At 43.7% G+C, this 21,817-nt stretch overlaps 1 protein-coding gene across 1 annotated transcript in view; it reads left to right on the top strand.

The window, feature by feature from the left end:
• Window positions 1-21,817, top strand: part of CASR (calcium-sensing receptor) — a 37,137-nt gene that overhangs the window by 14,999 nt on the left and 321 nt on the right. Inside the window, exons 4-6 of the mRNA XM_010009147.1 lie at window positions 14,324-14,554; window positions 17,707-17,830; window positions 20,710-21,815. Coding sequence (XP_010007449.1) covers window positions 14,324-14,554; window positions 17,707-17,830; window positions 20,710-21,815 — 1,461 coding nt within the window. The remainder of the gene's footprint in view (window positions 1-14,323; window positions 14,555-17,706; window positions 17,831-20,709; window positions 21,816-21,817) is intronic.

The raw sequence follows: 21,817 nt of genomic DNA, 5'->3' as shown, positions 1-21,817 counted from the left end.
CAGGAATCCTAGCACAGGATTACTGTGTTGATTAAACTGGTTACAGTTCTTCTATTAAGAATGCCATTTACAGTTTAAGAAAACTCTAAGCATCTTTCAGCATGAGAAGCGTGGGATTTTTCTGTGTCTCCCAAGCTGAAATATCAAATACTAATAACTTTATTCTCTACTTATTTACCGCTGCTTGTTTAAGAAGCTGCTTGCTTGTTTCACCACTATGAGAGTGGTGAGACATTGGCACAGGTTGCCCAAAGAAGCTATGGTTGCCCCATCCCTGGCAGTGCTCAAGGCCAGGTTGGACAGAGCTTGGGGCAACCTAATCTAATGGAAGGTGTCTGTGCCCATGGCAGCAGGTTGGAAACAGATGATCTTAAGGTCCTTTCCAACCCAAACCAGGCTGGGCTTCTGTGCTTTTCTCATGTGTTTTTTTCCTGTGTTTCCTGTGACGACAGACCCTGTCCCCAGACCCAGAAGCATTGCTTTGTTTGCCTCTGAAGCTGGCAGTGGGCATCCCCACTAGAGATGGGACTGGTGAGCCTGAGCTCACAGGCTGCTGCAGCATGTGTGGAGATGTGGGCGCAGGCAGAGCTGGTGAACAGGTAGGGCAGGTTCCAGGCGGGAGCCATGTGGCTCACTCCATGTGCAGAGCTGCCTGGAGGGTTCTGTCCTCTACCCCAAAATGGGAAAACTGACACTTCTGTACTCTACAGAAAATGATAGACTTTAATAGGATGTGTGTGCTGCCCTTATTGTGAGTGATGCATGTGCCTTAAAACATGAGAGCTTTAAGAACCTACCCTGCTGCAGAACGGAAAGTAATCCAGGAGCACACCTTTGCAAGAGGCCTGCAAAGAGCAGATAGTATTCTCTGCACGTGCCTTTGTTGTGTTCTGCAAAATATTGGTCAAGGTTAGTTTAATTCTTTTTGCAGTGTTTTGTTCAGGAAACGACGAGGTGAGGGGCAATCCAGAAGGAAATGTATCTGTGATTTTTATCACATTCATTAAAGGCAAAATTTTACACAAAGCACTGAGGTTTAAAGTGCAGGATGGCAAATAGTAAAACAGAAAGAGTCCTCTTAAAGGACTCTATCACCTCTGATTATCAGATGCCCATTCTTTTCTGCTGGTGGGCTGTGAATTTTTTTAAGAGACTGTACTGAGTAGTTAATTCTGTTTATTGCTCTGGTTCATGAACTGGCCTCCCCTAAATACAGGCTTTCCCTTAAGCTACAGAATAACAGTGGGAAGGTGAGGCAAGAGGTGGGACATGGATGTAGGACTTCTGCACTGATGCTGCCTCTTTCTCAAAATTCCCTGCATCTTTGACCTGTTTCTCCATACCAGCTCAAACAGCTTTTTGAAGCCCTTTTTTTCCTGAGTGTCTTCCTTGATCAGATTTCCCAGGTCCTTCAAATTCCTTCATTTTCTTGGTCTCTGCTCATGTGGCTATTCCCACAGTCACTTCTAACAGCAGGTCCATCTGGCCTTTTTCAGTTCCCGTCTACGCAAAGATTTATAACTCTTCGAGGCATTTACAAGAGCCTCTCTGATGCCTCCCTCTCATTTCAAACACTGGGTAGACCTGCAGAAAAAAAATAGGGGAAAGCTGGTAGGGAATCCTGATCTGTCCTTTGGAGCAAATAATAGAATCACAGAATGGTTAGCACTGGAAATACTTACTACTTCATATTTTCAATGTGTGAGAAGAGGAAAACTCTGCCTTTTCTTCAGACACAGTGTTTCTGCCCATCAATTCGGTTGTGTGGTGATTGCCAACAAGCAGCTGATGGGCTTTTCTTTCTGACTCACAGTAAGAGTATGGTGACTAAATGGGGAAGAGAGGCTCCTGTGGATTTGAGAAGGCAAAGGTGTGCAGACACAGGGTCACAGAGCAGAGCATCCTTAGGTGGACTCCCAGAAGACTTGCAGGTTGTGGTTAGGCTGGAGGCTGTGAACTTTGTCAGGTTCATGAGTGAAAAATGAGGTAGCTCTTCTAGGCACCAAGGCAAAGCATGCTTCACAGGCTGAAAAATGAGCTGTCCTAATGATTAGCAGGTTAAAGACATGCTCCTGTAAATTATGGTTTGCCTAGAAATCTGATTGACCTCAGCCTTTGTGAAAAGCTGCCATATGCTGTCAACAAAATCAAAGCAAATACAAACTGGCTTCACCTAGCAACACCTGAAGTTTATTGCACCCATGCACCTTCCAGCCAACAGTTCCTTCCCTTTTGCTGATGATCTGTGTTATGAAAAGGTAAAAATGAATTGGTGCCTTCTTCAACTTTACATTTAGGTATGTCTGGCTGGCTGGAAATTGATCCTGCAAGGCTTTAAAGAAGTGAATGATGCCTTAGATGACACACATCTCTCCAGACCTTTGAGCCTAATGGGTTATCTAATCAGTTCTGTGTCTGTTGAACTACATAGGCCTGTCTGAACAATTAAAATGGTGCATGGAAAACAGGTGCTTTGTGGTACAGAGAATGAAATACTCTCAGAACAGGTATTAACTGAGGCTGGTGTGAAAATTAGTCACAATTGCAATGAAGATAGAGGAAGCTGCTGAATATCAGGCAACTGCAAAACCTCACCTAGTTTGCCTTACATATGCACTGGATATATATTTGTTGTGAAGAGAAAGCAAGCATTTTCCCTGCTCATTGCAGGGGAGTTGGACTAGATGGCCTTTGAAGGTCCCTTCCAACTCAAGCTACTCTATGATTCTACGATTTTACCAGGGTGCCTTTGTTATAGGAGACTGAATTGAGAGGCAGACAGCTTGATCCACACACAGAATTGTGTGGGTCAATAGAGCAAACACAGCCATTTCCCCACAAGGCCAATAACAGATGATCACTTATTCATCAGTTTGGAGATAACAACTTCCTGTCAGTGGAGAACATAGCTTGTGAGCTCTTCATGTAAACAGATAATAAATGGAGTATTATTCAGATGTCTCTGAAACTAAAAAAAACAAGACTTAACTGGGGGTTAAGGGTACTAAGGGTAGGAAAGGGAGGGTGTCAGGCCTGTAATGTCTCCTGTAGAGAATGCACAGGGAAGCCATCAGCCTTCCTGCTGGGAGAAGTGTGAATGAACTGCATACAGCAAATACACAACCTCTGTGTTGTGAAATGAGGAGTTGTGGTTATTAATTACTTATTAAAGAATGGCTGAGATTCTTCTGAAGCAGGGTAGTACACGCTGCCTGATGACAAAATCCACAGGATTCCTGCCCACCTCCAAACATGCTGAATTTTTCATAAAAGTAATTTTTAATATAGTCACTTACATGCTGTATTTGAAAGGAAGCATTTTCTAATATTTATGAAGCTAATTTGTACCTTTGTCAGTTGGGGGGAAAGAAGTCAGTTTTGCTGCCTGTATTGGATCTGGGAATTTTAGGGAAAGCTCCATGAGATATTCGTATAATGTCTCTGTCTGTAGTGACTTCGGATAATTATCTTTTAAATTACCAAGACATCCATATTTTTTACTAAGACACAGAATGTCTTTCTTACACAAAAGGATGTGAAGTTTCTTCTAAGAATGACCTTTTCTGATGCTACTCACAAATGGAGCTGATGACAAAGTGCTTCTTGAGGGTGCCCTGAAAGGCACTCAGAAAGTGAGGTGAGGGAACAAGTGAATTTATCGAAAATTCAGTTTCATGTTATAATAATTCCTCTGACTTGGCTGATTTCCATTTATCCCAAGGTAGTGATGAAGCTAAGTTCAAAGGCACAATAATCATAGCATAATTTATTATTTCTTTTCTTCCTGGGTGGTCAGTCATCTGCACAGATGCTTTATTGACCAGCCACGTAGTTTTAACCCCAAAGTGCACTTTCATACACTATGAAGGACTGGGTTGCTCCACACAGTGGGCAAAGATTGAAGGAAGGAGAATAAATTGCCTTTCCTGGCATACATAGGACCCTTTTGCCTTGTAGAATTAAAACAGTGATCTCCCCACTGGACGAGAAGCAACACCTTGCTCAGAAAGGGTTGTTAGCTCTGTCTCTAGGAGGAACTACATGAAGGTTATTTAGGAGCTGTAGAAATTAAAGCCTTGACATGAGATTTTTTTGTTGTTGTTGGCCAAGACCTATATTGATAAAGGAAATAGGAAAAACACCAGTTTTAAGCTAGTATCCAAGCAGATCATGTGTCCAAACACAGTAACAGTGTATTCACTGGGACTTCAGTTGACCATTGATGGGACATGTGGCAGTGTTTGCAAGAAGTGCCCATTCTAAATGCTTGAAATGATTCAGTCAACTCAGTGTGACTATAGGAAAATTTAGGACTCTATTTTTGTTTACTTTTTTAATGGATAGTAGTTCTTACATAGATTATAAATAACCATTGAGCTCAGGTTTGATGAATGTCCATTGTTTTATTAAAAGAAATTACACCAAGTACGCAGTGTCAGTTGGTTCTCATTCTAGCAGAGAGGTAGCTTTCCCAAGCATTGAAGTAATTGATCCCATAGTTCCAAATAGAAATAAATTTACAGTCAAAAGCTATGACTTCCTCCTCGCTTTGAGAAAGGCACAATATCAGCAAATCAGTATCAGCAAATCAATATCAGCAGAGTTCTCTGCAAGATGCAGTTTCAGACCTTATTGGGACTTTGATCCATAAAGGGCTATTAGAAGAAAGCAACATCAAATGGGTACAAAGAGACACATATACAGATTCATTCTCTGCACAGCTGGGTAGAGGTAGCATTAACACCTCCCAGAAAAGACATTTCAATCAGTTTTTGATTATACAAGACATTATATGTGAATTATGCTACTTGAAAACACTGAGCCATTGGTTCTATTATTAGCTCTATTAATTGGACAATTAATTCTGTATTATTTAGCATTAAATTTAGACTTAAATTAATAAAAATAGCACTGTCTTAAGTTTCTCGGTGACTCACCATAGCAGTTATTGAGCTATATGATAACTTCACCATTAGTACACACAGCACCCTTGGCCATTGCACCCAATGGATTTCTCCATATTATATTTGTTACAATGGAATTTGAAAAACAAACACTGGAATTATGGCATTTAGTCTAGAGTAGGTGGCCATGATGGTTCTTTCATATCGTGGCTGTAGGTAAAGACAGCAGCAAACAGAGTACAGTACAAAATACCATCTAACAGCACTGCCAGTTAGCTCTCCCTGTACCTGTAGTGTTGCCTTTGTCTGTCCAGAGACCATCTCTCTCCACAAAACCTTAATAAAACCTAAAACATGTTCAAATGGAGCCACTTCCCAAATGATCATGTGGTTTGAAATCCTTTGTATAATAAATAATGTGAATTTGTGTCACATTCAGGAAAGTAATCTTGATCCAGCTAAGGGATGCTTCAGATTGGTTATAAAGCCAAAGTATTTAACTTCTGAAGGACCATGTTTGCCAGTCAAACTTGTGTTGCTTCTCCAAAGTCATGCTGACTAGTAGATCTCTTTTATTAGCATGATCCATGCCAGGTCCCACCTCTTGTCACAGATCGTGTCTTATTTCTAGTTGGGATTTAACTGACCTTTAGTTCCATTGGTCCTTATTTGGCCTTGCTCTATTAGACTTAACAGTCCAGATGAAGTAATCATAATTTTTCTCCATATGGTATTTATGCAGTTGGATCAAATTATTCCTTGGTCTTGTCTTGTTAATTTAAACAGAGTGAGGTTTTTAGTCATGAGATATGTTTTCTGCTTTATTTCTGTATCTCGTCCACTTACTCATCCTTCTTTTTGGCACATGTTCAGTACTGCTTTAACAGCCTCAGCACAGCCAGACAGTGAAAAAAAAGATCCCACATTTACATACTCTTATTACTTCCTCAGTTATACATGCACAACTTACATTAGCCTTGCTTTTGCCTCAGCATGCATGGAAGGATTACATTAAGTTGCCGGTAATACTTAATACAGTAATACAGGACATGGTACCCTTTCTGTGCCTGTGGCTTGAATTTCTTATGCCTTGATTAATAAGTCTGAAAATCACTGAATTAAACACAAATGTCTGAGAGCGATCTGGGGAAGATGCTTTGTCTTGATCATTATTTACAATTACCTTAATCCATGCATTTTCTGCAAATGTTCATAGCAGCGCCTTTGTATTTCCTGCCAGAGTACTGATGATGAACATAGTGGGTAACAATGAGGTTTTACTGAGGCTAGAGAAACTCTCTCATTCTAGGAAACCCTAGGCTTCATTGGTTTCCAAGAACTCACAGCATAGCATGAGACAAAGGAAGCACGAAGTGCCTCTGCTGGGCAAGTGAGGTATTTCCAACACAGCTCATCCAAGTTCCTTCCTCTCCCAGTTTCTGCAAGTTTCTGTGGAGGGCCTGCTTTTCTCTCACAAAGCAAGAACAAATGTATGCCTGATTACCCATGTCAGTGCCACTGCTGCCCCACCTCGTGCAGAGGGCACTGGTCAGTTGAAGAGGGAGAGAATCCATCTCTCAGCTGACTAGGGATCTCATATCCCTGATGGAAGCAGAACCAAACCCATTATCAGTTAAAATATGCTTATCACATACTGTCACGGCAGCTTGATGTCCTGTACTTCTCTAAAGACCTGAACAGTCACTTGGCTTTGCATGGACAGGGGTCTGCTTCTGTAAGAATATGTCACCTCTTTCCCACAAATAACTACACGAGTCATAAGCAGTTAAGTAATTCCACACTTCATTTCTCTTCAAATGGAAGTCAAACTGACTATCATCACCACCTCTGGACCCCTCTAATCTCCCTTTAATTTTGTTCTTTTCTGATCAAATGACTAGAACTTACTGCATTTTCTAGAGGAAACTACTATTGGTGTACATACTGGCACTGTATTTTTACTGTCGTTTTCTTTCTTACTTTCATATCCTAATATTTTGTTTGCTCTTTCAATTGCACAATGCACAGTGTTTTTACTGAGCTGCCTACAATAATCAACAGGTCTCTGTCTTGAGTGGTTAATTGATTTAGTTTCCAATAAAGATTATCAATAGCTTAAGTTACTACTTCCAATATATTACACACTGTGTTAGTCATACCCATTTATCCTTCAGTCATGCTGTCTATTTACCCAGCTAGCTTTACCAGGATGTTACTCAGTTCTTATCAAAGCATAACACCTTTGAATGTTCTTGACTTATTCCCAGCCTTTGTATAGCTGTTCTTGTGTCTTGAACTAAGCTCTTTCTTTCACCCTGTTTTTCAAGTCACTGGCTGACCTAGCATTTCACCAGAGCTGGGGTGTCTACCCGATCTTGCCAGAATTCTTTCGCAGTATTGTCAATGACTCTCTGGCTGACTATCTATGTCAGCCCTTTGATACCAGCCCTTCTTCCAGAAAAGGGCTTCCTTCCCTTCTTCCCTTCTCCTCCCTTTATTCATCTGCAGTTAGCAACTTGACAGTTTCAATCCTGGAGTACAGCCCAGTCCTTGTACAGTAGGTGATGACTAGTGTTGTTATTTCCAGGCTTCTGGAAATAGATATTACTAACTCTAGGGGCTAAAGCCAGCACCTTCCTGCCTGCTCAGGTCCTTTGTGTCAGAACTGGTCAATACTGTGATGACAGCATTGCCTTTGAGAAAGCCTAAGAGTTGGTCCTATATGAAATCAGGCAGAACAAGTTAACCAAAAGTAGAGCATGTAGCAGTAATTGAACATTTATATAGACAGTAAAAATTAGAGCTTTGCTAGCATGTAAATAAAGGCTGACATATAGATAGATGGAAACAAGGATGAAAATGAAAAGAACAACCCCTGTTGGTTCAGGGAACATTTCTCTTAAAGCATTTTACAAGTGGCTCTTTCAGAATTGTCATGGGCATATTTCCTCCTGATATTTGGCCATGGGCAGAAACCAAATCCTGTATGCCATGACCACTAGTCTAATGTGATAGCTGAGCTCTCAAGTCCTTACACCTCTTTCAGCATCATGAAAGTGTCTTCTCCATGTGCTTGATTAGGAATCCAGAACAAGAATGGAGAATGGGCCCTCAGCAATTAAGAAGGAAAAGGAGGACGTGCCATCTTCAGTATAGTTGCCAGCTTTTCATCTTCACATTGACCCATGAAGTGGAATTGTTCACTGCTGTCAGCATGGGCACTCTACCAAAGCAAAGAGAAAAATGTTAAGTAGCCATTGGTCCAGACCTGTTTTGCAGGCCTGGATATAGCTAGGTGGGCAGAAATTAAAACTCAGTGTGGGAAAATGTATGTTAAGCATCAAGAGAAGGGGGAATCATTTGTCCTTTATGGGGACAGACACCTATCATGTGCCCAGGATCACTTCACTTGCAGGACCATTTAGCCTAGTGAGGAAACATGTTAGAAAGAAACTGCAGAAGGAAGCCAAGGATATTAAATCCTTGCCAGTATATGGAGACCAGTTAAGGACCTGTCACAGTTGAGACAGAGGAAATGACAACCTATAGCAGATCTGGATACTGATGCTTTTTTAAGAATTATCAAGACTAAAGCATTTAACCTGCTTGCTGTCTCACACACACTTGCTTTCTTCACACCTTTATATTCACCAGGTCTCACCTGCCCTTCCCAGCAGGGACACGGTGGTGGTCTGTCAATGTGCAGTTCATTGGTTCGTGCTGTGCAGCTTTTCGTTTACCAGTCTTGAGCATCATCATCAACCTGGACAAGGTCACTGGGCATCCCCCGACATTTGTCTCCACACATCTCCTTCTCCTCCAGGATCTTACCCCACTTCCAATGTTCCTCATCCAGATATGATCTTCACTATCTTCTTTCTAGCCCTGAGCCCTAGGTTTTGGTTGCAATCAGCCTCCTAACTGATGGTTCTGTCTCACATCTTGTTACTAATTGGGGGATTTGGAACATGCCACTTTTGGTTAGTCCACCTCCTATCAAAATGTACAGCTAGTAAATACTGCTTGCAGCTAGCTTGTGCTCCAGAGTGTAATAGTTCAGCTTACACACAGCACACACAGTTATCTGCTGCCTGGCAATGTCCACAATTTAAGTGGGGTTTTTTGCCTGCTACTGGCCCTAATACTATTGACACAAATTGTCTACTGCAGATCACAAAGAGGTGAAGAAAAGCTAAGGGAGCTGGCAAGGCAAAACAAAGGTATTGAATGGTGTTTGTTGAAAGTGAGACAGTGTCCTTCAAATAGCTGAGTTATGTCCAGTGAGTAAAACAGTAAGGATAATAAACTCTGGCAGGTTAAATGCAAAAATAAAATAAGGCAGGCCAAAAAACATAATGAGGAACAGGCTGTAAATGGGAAAAAACTCATAAATCCCTATTTAAACACTTCAGCAGTAGGACTATCTGTTGAGCCATAGATTATCACTGCAAAAGACAAGGTAAGGCCATGACAGAAGAAAAGTGTGCTCTTTATGGATAAACTTGAGAAAGTTCCTGCATTTGTTTATTTAGGAGGGACTTGTAGAGGATCTGTCCGATTGAAGTGACTGTTGAAGAAGCCATGGGACACAAGAGCAAAATGAACCTTAATACTTAAGTGCAAGTGAATGATGTTCACCCTAGAGCTCTCCCAGAGCTCACAGATAAAGTAGTTGAAGTGCTGGCTATGGTCCTCAACCTGTCACTTGAAACAGTCTTGGGCCTTGAGGCCTAGAAAATTGACAGATGTGACATCAATTTCCTGAAAGGGTCCTGGAGGAGATCCAAGGAACTAGCAGAGCCTGATTAGCCCGTTGTTAGAAACATTAGTAAAGAAAATAATAAATATATATATCAGGAAGGAAAAACAGAATATACTGAGGAGTTGAGGACTTTCGCAAAGAGAAACCATACCTTGCAAATCTTCTGAAGCTGTTTGAAGGCATTGGGATGTATATGGATAAAGGGAGCTCATGGAGCATGCTGAGGCTTCTAAAAGGCTTCTGGTAGCCTGAGATCAAATTCAGCCCTCACATGGATGAATAGTTGGTTGAAAGACAGTCAGCAGAGGATAAAAGTAAGTGGTGAGTTCTAACTAATCACAGATGAGATCTCCAAGCATGAACAGGTCTTTGGGTGAACTCCTCAGCTCTTAAGTAGTGGTTAAAGAAGCCAAGGTACTGTTAAGAACTGGCACACTGGAAAAGGGACATGGAGGCAAACAGAGTGCCCTGGGGCCACTTTATAAACCCTTTGTGCATCTCACTTCAGTAGCATGTTCAGGTCTCAGAGCTGATGGAAGAGAAACTTCCAAACTGGGAAAGTTTGGAGAAGGGTCAATGGAACAGCTTCTGTACAAGAAGCAGCAAAGTTAGATAGGGCTCATCAGCCTGGGAAAAAGGTGGCTAAAGAGAGATCTGACAAAGGCTTGTAAAGTCCTGAGAGGCATGGAAAACATGACTAGCAAATGACAATTCTTTTCCAACATAAGCATGAAGGTCATCAAAAGAGATTTGTAGCTACTCTATTCCAACAGGCAAGAAGAGACGCTTTTCTCATCAAATGTAGGTCTCCTTGCTGTAGGAGGCTGTGGATGTGAAAAGTTTGCACTGGTGCAGAACACAAAAGTGCAATGTCGTGGAAGAAAAAATCCACCACAGGTTACCAGGTGCAAAGTCCTTTGGCCTAAGAAGTAACTGACCTGCAAAATGCGAGAGTATTCTGGGGAATTATCACATCCCCTTCTACTCTTGTGCTGGTATTTGCTGTTGGACACAGTCAGAAACAGGTCCTGGGAGATGGGCTGCCAGTCTGACCTAATACGGCTGTATTCATGATCCTTCCGTAAGAGTGAAAAGCACGTGACCCAGAATATCTAGCCTTGATAAAGCATGGGATGCTATGATGCTGGGAATGGCCTTACCAGGAATAATGGGAGGGTGAACTAGAAGGCAGCTTGTAAGTCCTTTCTGATAATAGGTGTTTTAATTAAAAGGCATTGCAATTCATGGTGAAGCCTGTCATGGGGGTGGGGGGGAAAGAAGGAAAAATTCCATCTGAAGACAGCAGCTTGTACAATGCTCTCCCTGCAGGCTTCCACCAGCTGCTGACAGCGTATTCAAGCCACGAGGTCAACACTTCTTTCATAAACTCTTAGTTCCAGAATATGACACACGCATCCCTGACACATACTCTTGCTCTTACTGAAGCAGGGTCTTTTAAATCTTTGTGGATTGAGTCCTGGGTATTTATGTTTCTATTTTTAGTTACAAAACACAGGGATACATTCTTAACTGTAAAGCCTTTAGCTAATCATTGATAGACTGCTGCCTGTAAAAGAGTGCCGTAGTTACTCAGAGTCTACAACTTCCTCTTTTAAAGTTTAGTGCTTCTATATTCCTTGGCTGTTTAAACCATATTTTCATCCTGCTGAGAGCAGAACTTGTGTGTTACACAGATACCATCCTGGGATATTCTTACCATCTAAACCAGCAACATGTCCCAGTAGTTGTTCAGTTACCATTTCACAAGCTGCCCTTCAGAAATTTAGACTTGAAGGCAAGCTTTGGTATTTCCCGGAAAGAGAAACCAGATTTTGTTACTCCTGTTGTTCTGTTGCCCCTCCATTTGGGATTTTAAATAGGGCATGTGTCTTTCCTGCATGAACTGATACACTGGGGTTTGCTGCTCCCCAGCTATGGCTGCATAGCTGAAGCTGCTATTCTGTGCCTGGGGAAAAACAACATTAAGTGCAGATCAGTGCTTTTATATGAATATTTACCTGCCAGATAGAGATATCAGCTCACACATGAAATGGTTTGTAACCCGAGTCTTCAGGTGTAGGTGGGGGAACATGCTGCTAAATTAATCCCCACCAGTAGCTAGGGGTATATATTACTTTCTAAGCAGCCTAATGTTAGGAATAGGAAAAGACTATAGGAAAAGGCAAAGGAATAGACTATTGAGATGAACACTGTGAAATAAAACAAAAGAAAGTGCATCAAGGGAATCCAGAAGTCTCTCCACTGTTAATCTTGCTGACTGTAAGACCAACCAGCCTCCTCCCAGGAGAGGCAAAACTTGAACTGGAGAATCTTCAATACGGCTCGTGTAAGATTGTCTCCTAATGTGTGTAGTAGCTGTAATCAAGAGAAGTGCAAGGCCTGCATCTCCTGTCTATACAGATAACAGTCAACCCAGAAGTAGTACGCAGTCAGGATATTCTAGTGTTGTTCAGCAGAGTGCTAAAGTGCTGCATGAGAGTGCAGTACTGAGTTGGAGTGAAGAGAAACATGGAATTCAGCTCAATATAACAACTCAAACCTGATCTGGATGTCAAAGCTGAAGGTGTTACCCTGTGGTAGGTGTTAGAGGAACATGGATTCCCTTGTTGTGACTTTACATCAGAATTTACTGCTGATGGACAAGGTTCCCGCTAACGTGTCCAAGATTGCAGCCCCACTAAAATGAGGCCAAAGTGAGTTGATGCAGTACAGATGCCATTGGGGACCTGCAGACCTTGTGTCACTTGTTCTGAACTCAGAGCTGCTTCTGCTCCGTTCTCACTGTTTCCTGATGGAATTGGGCAAGTAGCATCTTCTTGAGTGCCCCTCAGGGGTGAGGAGAGGAATGTCTTCTTTCCTTCCCCATAACAGGCAGGAGTGCCCTGGCTCTCCACTGTAAAGTGCCAGAGCAGAGCACCTTCTTTTGCCATGCCCATCAGAGGTTGAGGTCTTCCAGGGACAGGTCCTGGCTTTTAAGGGAGACCACTTGAGCTGCACACCTTATGGGGTAGTTGGTCTACAGAGGAGGGCCAGTGGGGATGAGAAACACAGAAAAAAATCCTGCCTCCACCATCTCATCCGTTATCCAAAGACTGAATACTGGGGCAACATTTCGATGTACTTCCATCAACATCGCACAAAGCTCAAAAGGCACTGCCAGCCCATCCTGCCTAGTAATACTGTGATTTTTCCAGATCCTGTCAGGCTGACATTGATATAGGCAGTGAGAGGAGGGTACGTCGGAAGCTCTGGAGATTTTAGCTTGAGATCCGAGAATCCCAAAAGGAAAGAGAGAAAAATGAGACAATTTAGCACAACTGACAGGAATTAATGAAGTGATTATGTTCCCCTGTCCCTGTGCTTCCAGGTAAAAAGGCTTCTTCAAAACTATGTTGTCTGTTCTATGTCTGTGGGGTGAGGAAGGCTCTGCCTGCCCAGACAAATTGATTTCATTGTGTTTTTTCTTATCTATTGCCATCCAAGATCATATGTTTGGGCACTCTTGGGTGAGAGAGAGAAGACTGGGCTTACAGGCTGACACAAATGCTAGAACCACAGCAGCAACTACACGTCAGTGATCTAGGGGCAGCTGACAGCCCTTAGAGTCACCTCAGCTTTCCATAGATGACCTCTACAGAGAAACTAAAAATTACAGAATGATAGAATATTTAGGGTTGGAAAGGAGCTTAAGATCATCTAGTTGCAATCCCCTGCCATGGCCATTAAATGATGGGGGGCGGGCAGGGAGGAGGGCTGGAAATCGGATAAGTGAATAAACCAGCAACTAACTTCTGAAGATACACGGATGAACTGTATTGCAGTAGCCAGTACAGGCTTTCCTTTATGTTGCAGTTTCTTTGGTCTGCCCGTCAGGCTATCTAGATCATGAATTTTGCAGCTGCAGTTGTTCCTGAGATTAACTGTGCTTGTCTGCAGCATATAACAGTTTTAAGCATGAGGTGAAAACTACAGGAGTCAACATATGGGGACAGGCAGAATGTGATTACTTGAAACTACACAACCAAGAGTTAGGAGCAAAGAAAAAGGGGTATGAATTCTCCAGACCTGCCATGTGGCGACCAAGCTTGATTTGTTGTTTTTTACTGCAGTGCATTGAGCTTGGGGTGTTTCAATCAAAAGTCAAGTTTGAGTTGTTTCTTGAGCATTCCCATTTCTGAGTGTGGGATTATTCAGAGGTGAGCAATGCCAACTGAGAGCATTCATGCAAAGTGGTTACAAGAGCAGGGTGAGAGGGATGCATGGGTGACTGAAACACTTCAGTGGCTGCTGTCACTTCTCTGCCCCTGACGAAGAGCTGCCGGATGGGTTTGCAGAGGTGGATCAAAAGGGACTGAAGAGGAATGCTAAATGGCTGATGGGATAACAACTGGTGTTACAGATGGGTGCCGACCACTCTGAGGGCCATGATACCTCATGCTGTCTACAAGGTTTGTACAGGCTATCTGTGTGTGTGATGTCTGTGAGAGAAAGCCTGCTACTACTGTAATTAATTGATTTTTAAGAGGTTAAGGACTGGTGTAAAGTAATTATTTCCAGTTCTGTTTCCGTAGCAGATGCGTGCTATAGGAGGGTTTTGACAGGCAGGCATTCATGATGTCTCTCCATCTCTCTCTAGGTGCTCAAGCATCTGCGACACTTAAATTTCACCAATAACATGGGGGAGCAAGTGGATTTTGATGAGTTTGGGGACCTGGTAGGGAACTACTCAATCATCAATTGGCACCTCTCTCCGGAAGATGGCTCAGTCGTCTTTGAAGAGGTTGGGCACTACAATGTTTATGCCAAGAAAGGGGAGAGGCTCTTTATCAATGAAAACAAGATCCTGTGGAGTGGATTCTCTAAAGAGGTAGGTGCTTAAATTCTCACAGTATCACTTCCCAAGTGTCTGCAGGCTGAAATTTGAACTTACCCTGCACACTCCTCATATTATGGCTCTGTGTTTCATTAAAAAGATCCATTCATCTTATTGTATACATGGTGTCTGCCATAGTCTTTCACATCCTGATTACACACTTCTGGAAATAACAGGCACCTGCTTCTCCCCTCCTATACATTTGAAGAGCCTGGATATTAAGCCCTATCAATCTGCCCAGGTTCATTTGGACATGGTGCTCAAATAGAGATGCCAGTACCTGCTACCTTTTTTTAATCTACCAGAAGGTGTTTCTGCAGTCTCAAGAGTACGTGATGTAGCCACTGATTTTAGTCGGGCCTAAGTCCTTCTCCACTTCCTTACATATATTAGATCTTTTCAGCATAACCATTGTCGCTAGCAGCCAGGGCTGTGTCTTCCCTGTGTGATGGGAATGTGGTGCAGAGATGTCCCGGTAAGAGTGCCCTCCAGCCTAGTCAGAAACCCTGGCTTCCAAAGGGGATGCTGAGTAGGCGTCTAGCTTGTGGCCTGGGAGATGACACAGGGAGCTTAGAAATGTCACTGTGAGGCTTGGCTGCAATGTTTAGATGTGCTAAATCAGTACCTGATTAATGAACAAGGCAATTCACTTCCAGGTGATTATTCACATTAGCTGACAGATAGGTAACTGCTTCTGCAGTACCTACACTTACCTAATACAATTATAGTTTCCATTAAGCCTTACTTACTCCAGATAGCCCAGCTTCACTTACAGCTTAAATCCAGAACTCTCTGAAGGAGGCATGAGACAGACAGAGCACATTACCACAGAAATACTGAGCTCAGGCTTTTCTAAGCCCAGCCGGAGTCTTTGAGCACCAGCTACAAGCAGCATTTAAAAAAACTGATGTCCTAACCCCTGATTATTGCAAATGTCACTGGCACCTTTTCCAACAGCTAGGATGTTACTGGTTTTTACTTAAACCAAGTAACTGTGTTCTCTTGGTCTAAATTCCTCCAATAGCACTATATTTACCTCCATTCTCTGTCTTAAACTGTTAAAAGTTAGACTGGATGTTGCCGAGTGTCACATAAATTGTGCGCCAGTGGAGGGGTTTGTGATCCCTGTGCCTATGCAGCTTTTTTTTAGTTTTTAGAGTTTGAATTTCTTCCAGGTAAAAGGCTTTGCTCAAAGCAAGTAGTTAGTACTTCATTTGCTGAAGCATTCCATGCCTATGCCATCCTCCAAAAAAGATTAAATATAGTTAATTCTAACACAGGAACTCCAGCATTGGCCAGACTTGCAAAAGAACAAGTGAAAGAGTAGGTAAGATAGATTCATTTTGGCAGAACTTGATGAAATTCCCCACAGAATACTTAAGAAGGCAGCCAAAGCAATCTCAAAAGTACTAGCAATTCATCTTTGAGCTATGTGGAGTATGGGTGATGTCTCAAAGGATTAGAGGCGGGTGATTGTAATACCTATTTTTAAAAGCAGAGATAGGAGAGCCATGGAAATCACACACAATTGAGCTGGGTTTCAGTAACCTCAAAGACTTGATAAAAAAAACTATTAAACAGTTTATATACGGGATAATAAACTGATAAGAAAAAGCAAAATGGATTTGTCAAGATGAAATCATGCCAGACCAATTTAATGTTCCTCCTTGGAAGCTCAGTCAGCTTAGTAGATAATGGGGAAGCAGTGCATGACTTCAGTCAGGCCTTCAATTCAGCCCTGTTCAAAATCATCAGTGACTGTCTAGACTGGTGAAGTCCTCTTGGTGGATGCACTGCCTGCTGAAAGACTGTCCCAAGGAGTAGGTATTAACAGCAAAGAGTGCTTCAAGTGGGGAGCTTCAGGGATTTGTTCTGGATATGTATCTGCCCAATTAATTATGCAATCCTGATTAACAGCTTAGAAACGGTTTTCCCAAACTGTGCTGCACCTGTACTGCAGAGTGATAGGCAACAGCGACTACTGCTGTTGAACAGGTGAATATCCAGGCGGGCATCGCCGCATACGAGTTGCCACTACCAAGGCAACTTACTTGCAGTACTCATGTACGTTGTGGCTGAGTCAGTGCCTGCACACAGGAAACATCCAAACCATACCCCAGACTTGCCACCTAAGTACATACATCCACATAGTAGGTTCCTGGAGATCAGCACTTGGGAAAACTAGCAGAAAAATTCTAAAAAGATGAATGGATGCTTCCAATCAGAGCAGCCCTTAAGTATGTACGGATCATGGTACTTTGCTGGCAGTGGAAATTGTGGGTTTACCTCCCCTGAGCTGGGAAACTCATCTTCTGTGCAACCTCTCTTTTCTTAATTTAGCTGGGAAAAGGAGAGCCCAGTCTCAGGTTGTGCTCCTGTGTAAAAAAGGCCCAGGCTTCCACTTACGCTGCTGAACTCCCCACTGTCAGTGCATTAGGCACGCAGGGAGCATACCTATGCAACCACTTGCTGCAGGGCTATGACCATGCCCAGGTGGGCTCACACACAGCCAGCAGGTGACACAGCTCATCATTTGCAGCAGCAGAAGTCTGGAAGCCTTTGGATTTGCATATAGCTGCCAATTTGCATCTTTGGATGCTCAGTGTTCTAAAAACAAGGCCTTTCTGTCATATGAAAATTCCTGGTTTAGTTAATTTACCTTTTTTGTTTCTGGGTTGGAGAGGGTCTTCAGGAGAACAAGAGGAACTGGGCTTCAAGAAACTGTTTTAATTCCCATAAATCATTAGCACTCAATATGCACTATATGGGATATGTTTGCAAGGCTGACTCAAATTCCTGCCAGTAGAGATTGATTGTCTTAACCATCTAATGACTGGTTTCTGGTATGTGTATCATGGGTCACATATGAGTTTGCAGTGCCCACAACACAGAAGAGATTACAAAGATCTGTGGATCTACCATCCTTTAATGTGGTCTTTCAAACAAATACCACTGCAGTGAGCTGGGGAAGAACTACCGTGCAAAATGTGTCTGTTGTGTGGAGCAAAGAGGTGAGCCTCTGAGGTTCTCCATCCAGCACGCTAGTCAAGCAGTAACAACCTTGGAGGAAGCCCAGGGTCCTGCTTTAGAAAAGCTGCACCTGGGGCACTGCCACCGTTAACCCTCCTCGGGTTCTTTTCTTGCAGGTGCCTTTCTCTAACTGCAGCAGGGACTGCCTCCCAGGCACGAGGAAGGGCATCATTGAGGGAGAGCCGACCTGCTGCTTCGAGTGCGTGGACTGCCCTGACGGGGAGTACAGCGATGAAACAGGTAATATCCCTGGAGCTGCTCTGGGCTTGCAGAGCTTGCTCTGGGCATCACCTACAGTTGTGCTGAGATTGCTTCTCTGCAGTGCTGAGCTGGGGGCTGCCTTGCCAGGAGGCTTCACAAGTCTGCAAGGACTTCAGAAAAGCTTACAGGAGTTGAGTCCTGTGGCCCTCAGATCCTGTCTTCCACTAAACCTGCTTGTCTCTGCTGTGCTCAGTTAGAAAAGTTAAGGCAGAGAACTTGAGAAAGGACTTGCATATAAAAGGCCTCTTAGGCAGCCACAAGTAAACTCCATTGCACTGTAGCAGTAGCTTTTATTGTTCCAAAAACCTGGAGGAAGGAGACACTTCCCACCCTAATCCTAAATTCTCTAGTTATCTGTCCGCCTCCATCTTTTCCTCATGTTATCAGGGTTTTATTTCATGCTTTATGAAGAAATAAAGTCAATTTAATCCCTGACTTCACAAGCAGAGAGGATTATTTCCCTTTATGGAATCACCAACCACAGCTTCTGTTGAGCACTGGCACTGCAAAAGTCCAAAATCTCTGGGTTTTACCAAACACCCTTGGACATCTTATTTGTTGGTTTCAGTGGGAGCTTGGATAAAGCCACTCAGGTTCTGCAGTGGAGGAAAAAGGTAGCCTCAGTTTTACAACTGGCTGGAAAATTCTGTATTTATTTCCAACACCATTAGTGCTCCCTCAGTGCTGGGCAATGAAGGTAAATAAATCCTTTCAGAACAGTAGTTCCCTCAACACTGAAGAGCACTCAGGATCTCCTCACACCCCTTTCAGCAGCACTGGTCCCAGTGCACACCGCAGACCTTGGCAGAGATGAAAACTTCAGTTAGTTGCTTGCAACACTTAGAGGAAGTGTTCTCCTTTGAGAGAATCTAATTTGTATCCTATCACACCGGAATTCTATGTTTTTAGCATGAATATGTACTACTACAGGATGCTTGGGAGAAGCATTTTCAAATTAAATGGAAGTAGTTCTGGTCATGTGTAATATGGGTCTTTTGATGTTTTGCTTATGATTTTGGGAGCTAGCACTTGGTGTGCTGGTGAAGTCTGTGGGGCTGAAGGGGCAAGTGCCTTCTGACAGTTTCCTGCTTCAATTTCAGCTGACAGTATTGCTCTTTATTTCCTGCGATTGCCAGTCTTATAGGCATAGAAAGCAGTTTTACAACCAGTCTCATCCAGCTGAGACAGTGATGCTATCAAAGGAGACAATCTGTTGTGTCCTCTCACAGCTGTTTGCTCCCACCCTTTGGCTGGGAGCAGCACTGGTACTCTGCAACCAGTGAGTTGTGCTCGGTCTCTAGTCTTCCTGAAAACCAATTCTTGGCAGGCTTAGTTTCCAGCTAGAATGAGAAGCTATATGACCTCTAGTGCTAACACAAAGGGCGGGGCAAGAATGAGCAGCCTTGAGGGAGGAGAGAGATCTGGTTTACTCCCTTCTGTGGTAGCATGGTCTCTGGGTCACCTCAAGACAACAGTGAAAGCACATCTTTAGGATGCAGCGGTAGAGAGCTGCCTATGACCCTGGTAGAGGTGGATGAATCCCTTGCTATGTGAAGTTAGCTCCGCCTTGCCTGCAGTTTGCAGGAGATTTCAGGTAAAAGACACAAGAAAAATCAAAGTATTGGCTCAATGGATGTAAATGAAATGACACATGGTGATGGGACCTTCTGACTGAACTTTTGCATCTAGTGCCATTTTTTCACATGAACAGCCTAGGTGAGGCAATCAGTCCTTGGGAAACCAGTATCAGGTCACAGATGCTCCTTCCAACCAGCCCTGCAGAATAAGAGAGCTTGAAATCCTCTGTCCTCATTAGCTGGGTGCTCCTGTCTTTCTTATTAGCACCACGCTCTGCTCTGGAAGCTGTGCTCTGAGCCTCTGTCTGTGCTCAGGTGCAAAGCTCAGAGGGAGGTTGCTGCTAAAGGAGTTCTCTGAATGTTTGTTCCCAGAACTCACTGCAGCCCATTGCTATCCTGCTGGAATCCAAAAGGCTAAGGTAGGTTGTGACTTCCAACTCACTGCTCTCAACCCCTTTCCACTGTCGTCAAAGGAGTCATGACTGTCTCCACAGGAAGCCAAGACCCATTTGGATGAAAGAAGATGACCAGAAGCAGCAGGTCCTTGCCTTTTGATCATGGCAGCCATTGGAGACATACGTTGCCATCCCAGTAGGCACAACTAGTTTCATGTGGAGAAAAGAGATGGAGGCATCAATTTTCCCTCTGAAAGTACCAGTGGGACACTTTGCTGAGTGTGGGGAGAGTGATATCTTTAAGACACATCTACCCCCGATGTTCCAACATGAAATGAGAGTATGCTGGGACTCAAGGGCTTTGCCTGCCTTCAGGAAAGAGCAATTTAAACACTTCTAAGACTCGCCTCTGTAAAATATGAAACAGGCTCTCAAAGCACTTAGGGAAGCAGGCACGTTTTTAATTTTCTCTGTAATAGAGACATGCAGGATGTTTCACACGATGATAAAAATGTGAGAGGTATGAAGACAGAGGAGTAGATGATAAAAATGAAGGAACAGGAAGAGAGAGGAACAGTGCCAGTGTAACAGTAGTTGCAAAGTTTTGCCAAGAAATTGATTCCAAAACCACAAGTGCAGGGGCAGGACTTTCCAGCTTGAAGCTGGAACTAAGCATGCCTTGTGATTTCCTGCCTGTGGGAGGCTGGTTGTTTCAGTGTAAAACACTCTGAAACACCAACATACAATTCTGTGAATCTGCAGACCCCTGAAGGGAACACCCCATGTATTTCAGATGAAGGCTGGTGCGCAGCTGCAATACATATCAACCCACATTTCAGCCTCTCAGTCTGACAAACCTTCCCTCTCCCTGTCATTTCTTTTTCAGATGCAAGTGCCTGTGACAAGTGCCCTGAGGATTACTGGTCCAATGAGAACCACACATCCTGCATCCCCAAGCAGATAGAATTTCTGTCCTGGACGGAGCCCTTTGGGATCGCTTTGACTCTCTTTGCTGTGCTGGGAATTTTCCTGACTTCTTTTGTCCTGGGAGTCTTCACCAAATTTCGCAACACGCCCATTGTCAAGGCCACAAACCGGGAGCTGTCCTACCTCCTCCTCTTCTCCTTGCTCTGCTGCTTCTCCAGCTCATTGTTCTTCATTGGCGAGCCCCAGAACTGGACTTGCCGTCTGCGGCAGCCAGCTTTTGGCATCAGCTTTGTACTCTGCATCTCCTGCATCCTGGTGAAAACCAACCGTGTCCTGCTTGTCTTTGAGGCAAAGATTCCCACGAGCCTCCACCGAAAGTGGTGGGGCCTCAACCTTCAGTTCCTCCTGGTCTTCTTGTGCACATTTGTACAGATTGTCATTTGTGTGATTTGGCTCTACACGGCCCCACCATCCAGTTACCGAAACCATGAACTGGAGGATGAGATTATCTTCATCACCTGCCATGAAGGCTCCCTGATGGCCCTTGGCTTCCTCATTGGCTATACCTGTCTCCTGGCAGCCATCTGCTTCTTCTTTGCCTTCAAGTCTCGAAAGCTGCCTGAGAATTTTAACGAGGCCAAATTCATCACCTTCAGCATGCTGATATTCTTCATTGTGTGGATCTCCTTCATCCCAGCGTACGCCAGCACATATGGCAAGTTTGTCTCTGCCGTGGAGGTGATTGCGATACTCGCTGCCAGCTTTGGGCTCCTGGCCTGCATCTTCTTCAACAAAGTCTACATCATCCTCTTCAAGCCCTCCCGCAACACGATCGAGGAGGTACGCTGCAGCACGGCTGCCCATGCTTTCAAGGTGGCTGCCAGGGCCACACTGAGACGGAGCAATGTGTCACGCAAACGTTCCAACAGCCTGGGGGGCTCCACCGGATCCACTCCTTCCTCCTCCATCAGTAGCAAGAGCAACCATGAAGACCCTTTTCCTCTACCAGCCTCTGCTGAGCGGCAGCGCCAGCAGCAGCGTGGCTGCAAGCAGAAAGTCAGCTTCGG

This window comes from Nestor notabilis, unplaced genomic scaffold, assembly GCF_000696875.1.
Source record: "Nestor notabilis isolate BGI_N333 unplaced genomic scaffold, ASM69687v1 scaffold21392, whole genome shotgun sequence".
In the NCBI taxonomy this organism is placed as follows: Eukaryota; Metazoa; Chordata; class Aves; order Psittaciformes; family Psittacidae; genus Nestor; species Nestor notabilis.
This window is presented reverse-complemented; position numbering and strand designations above follow the sequence as displayed.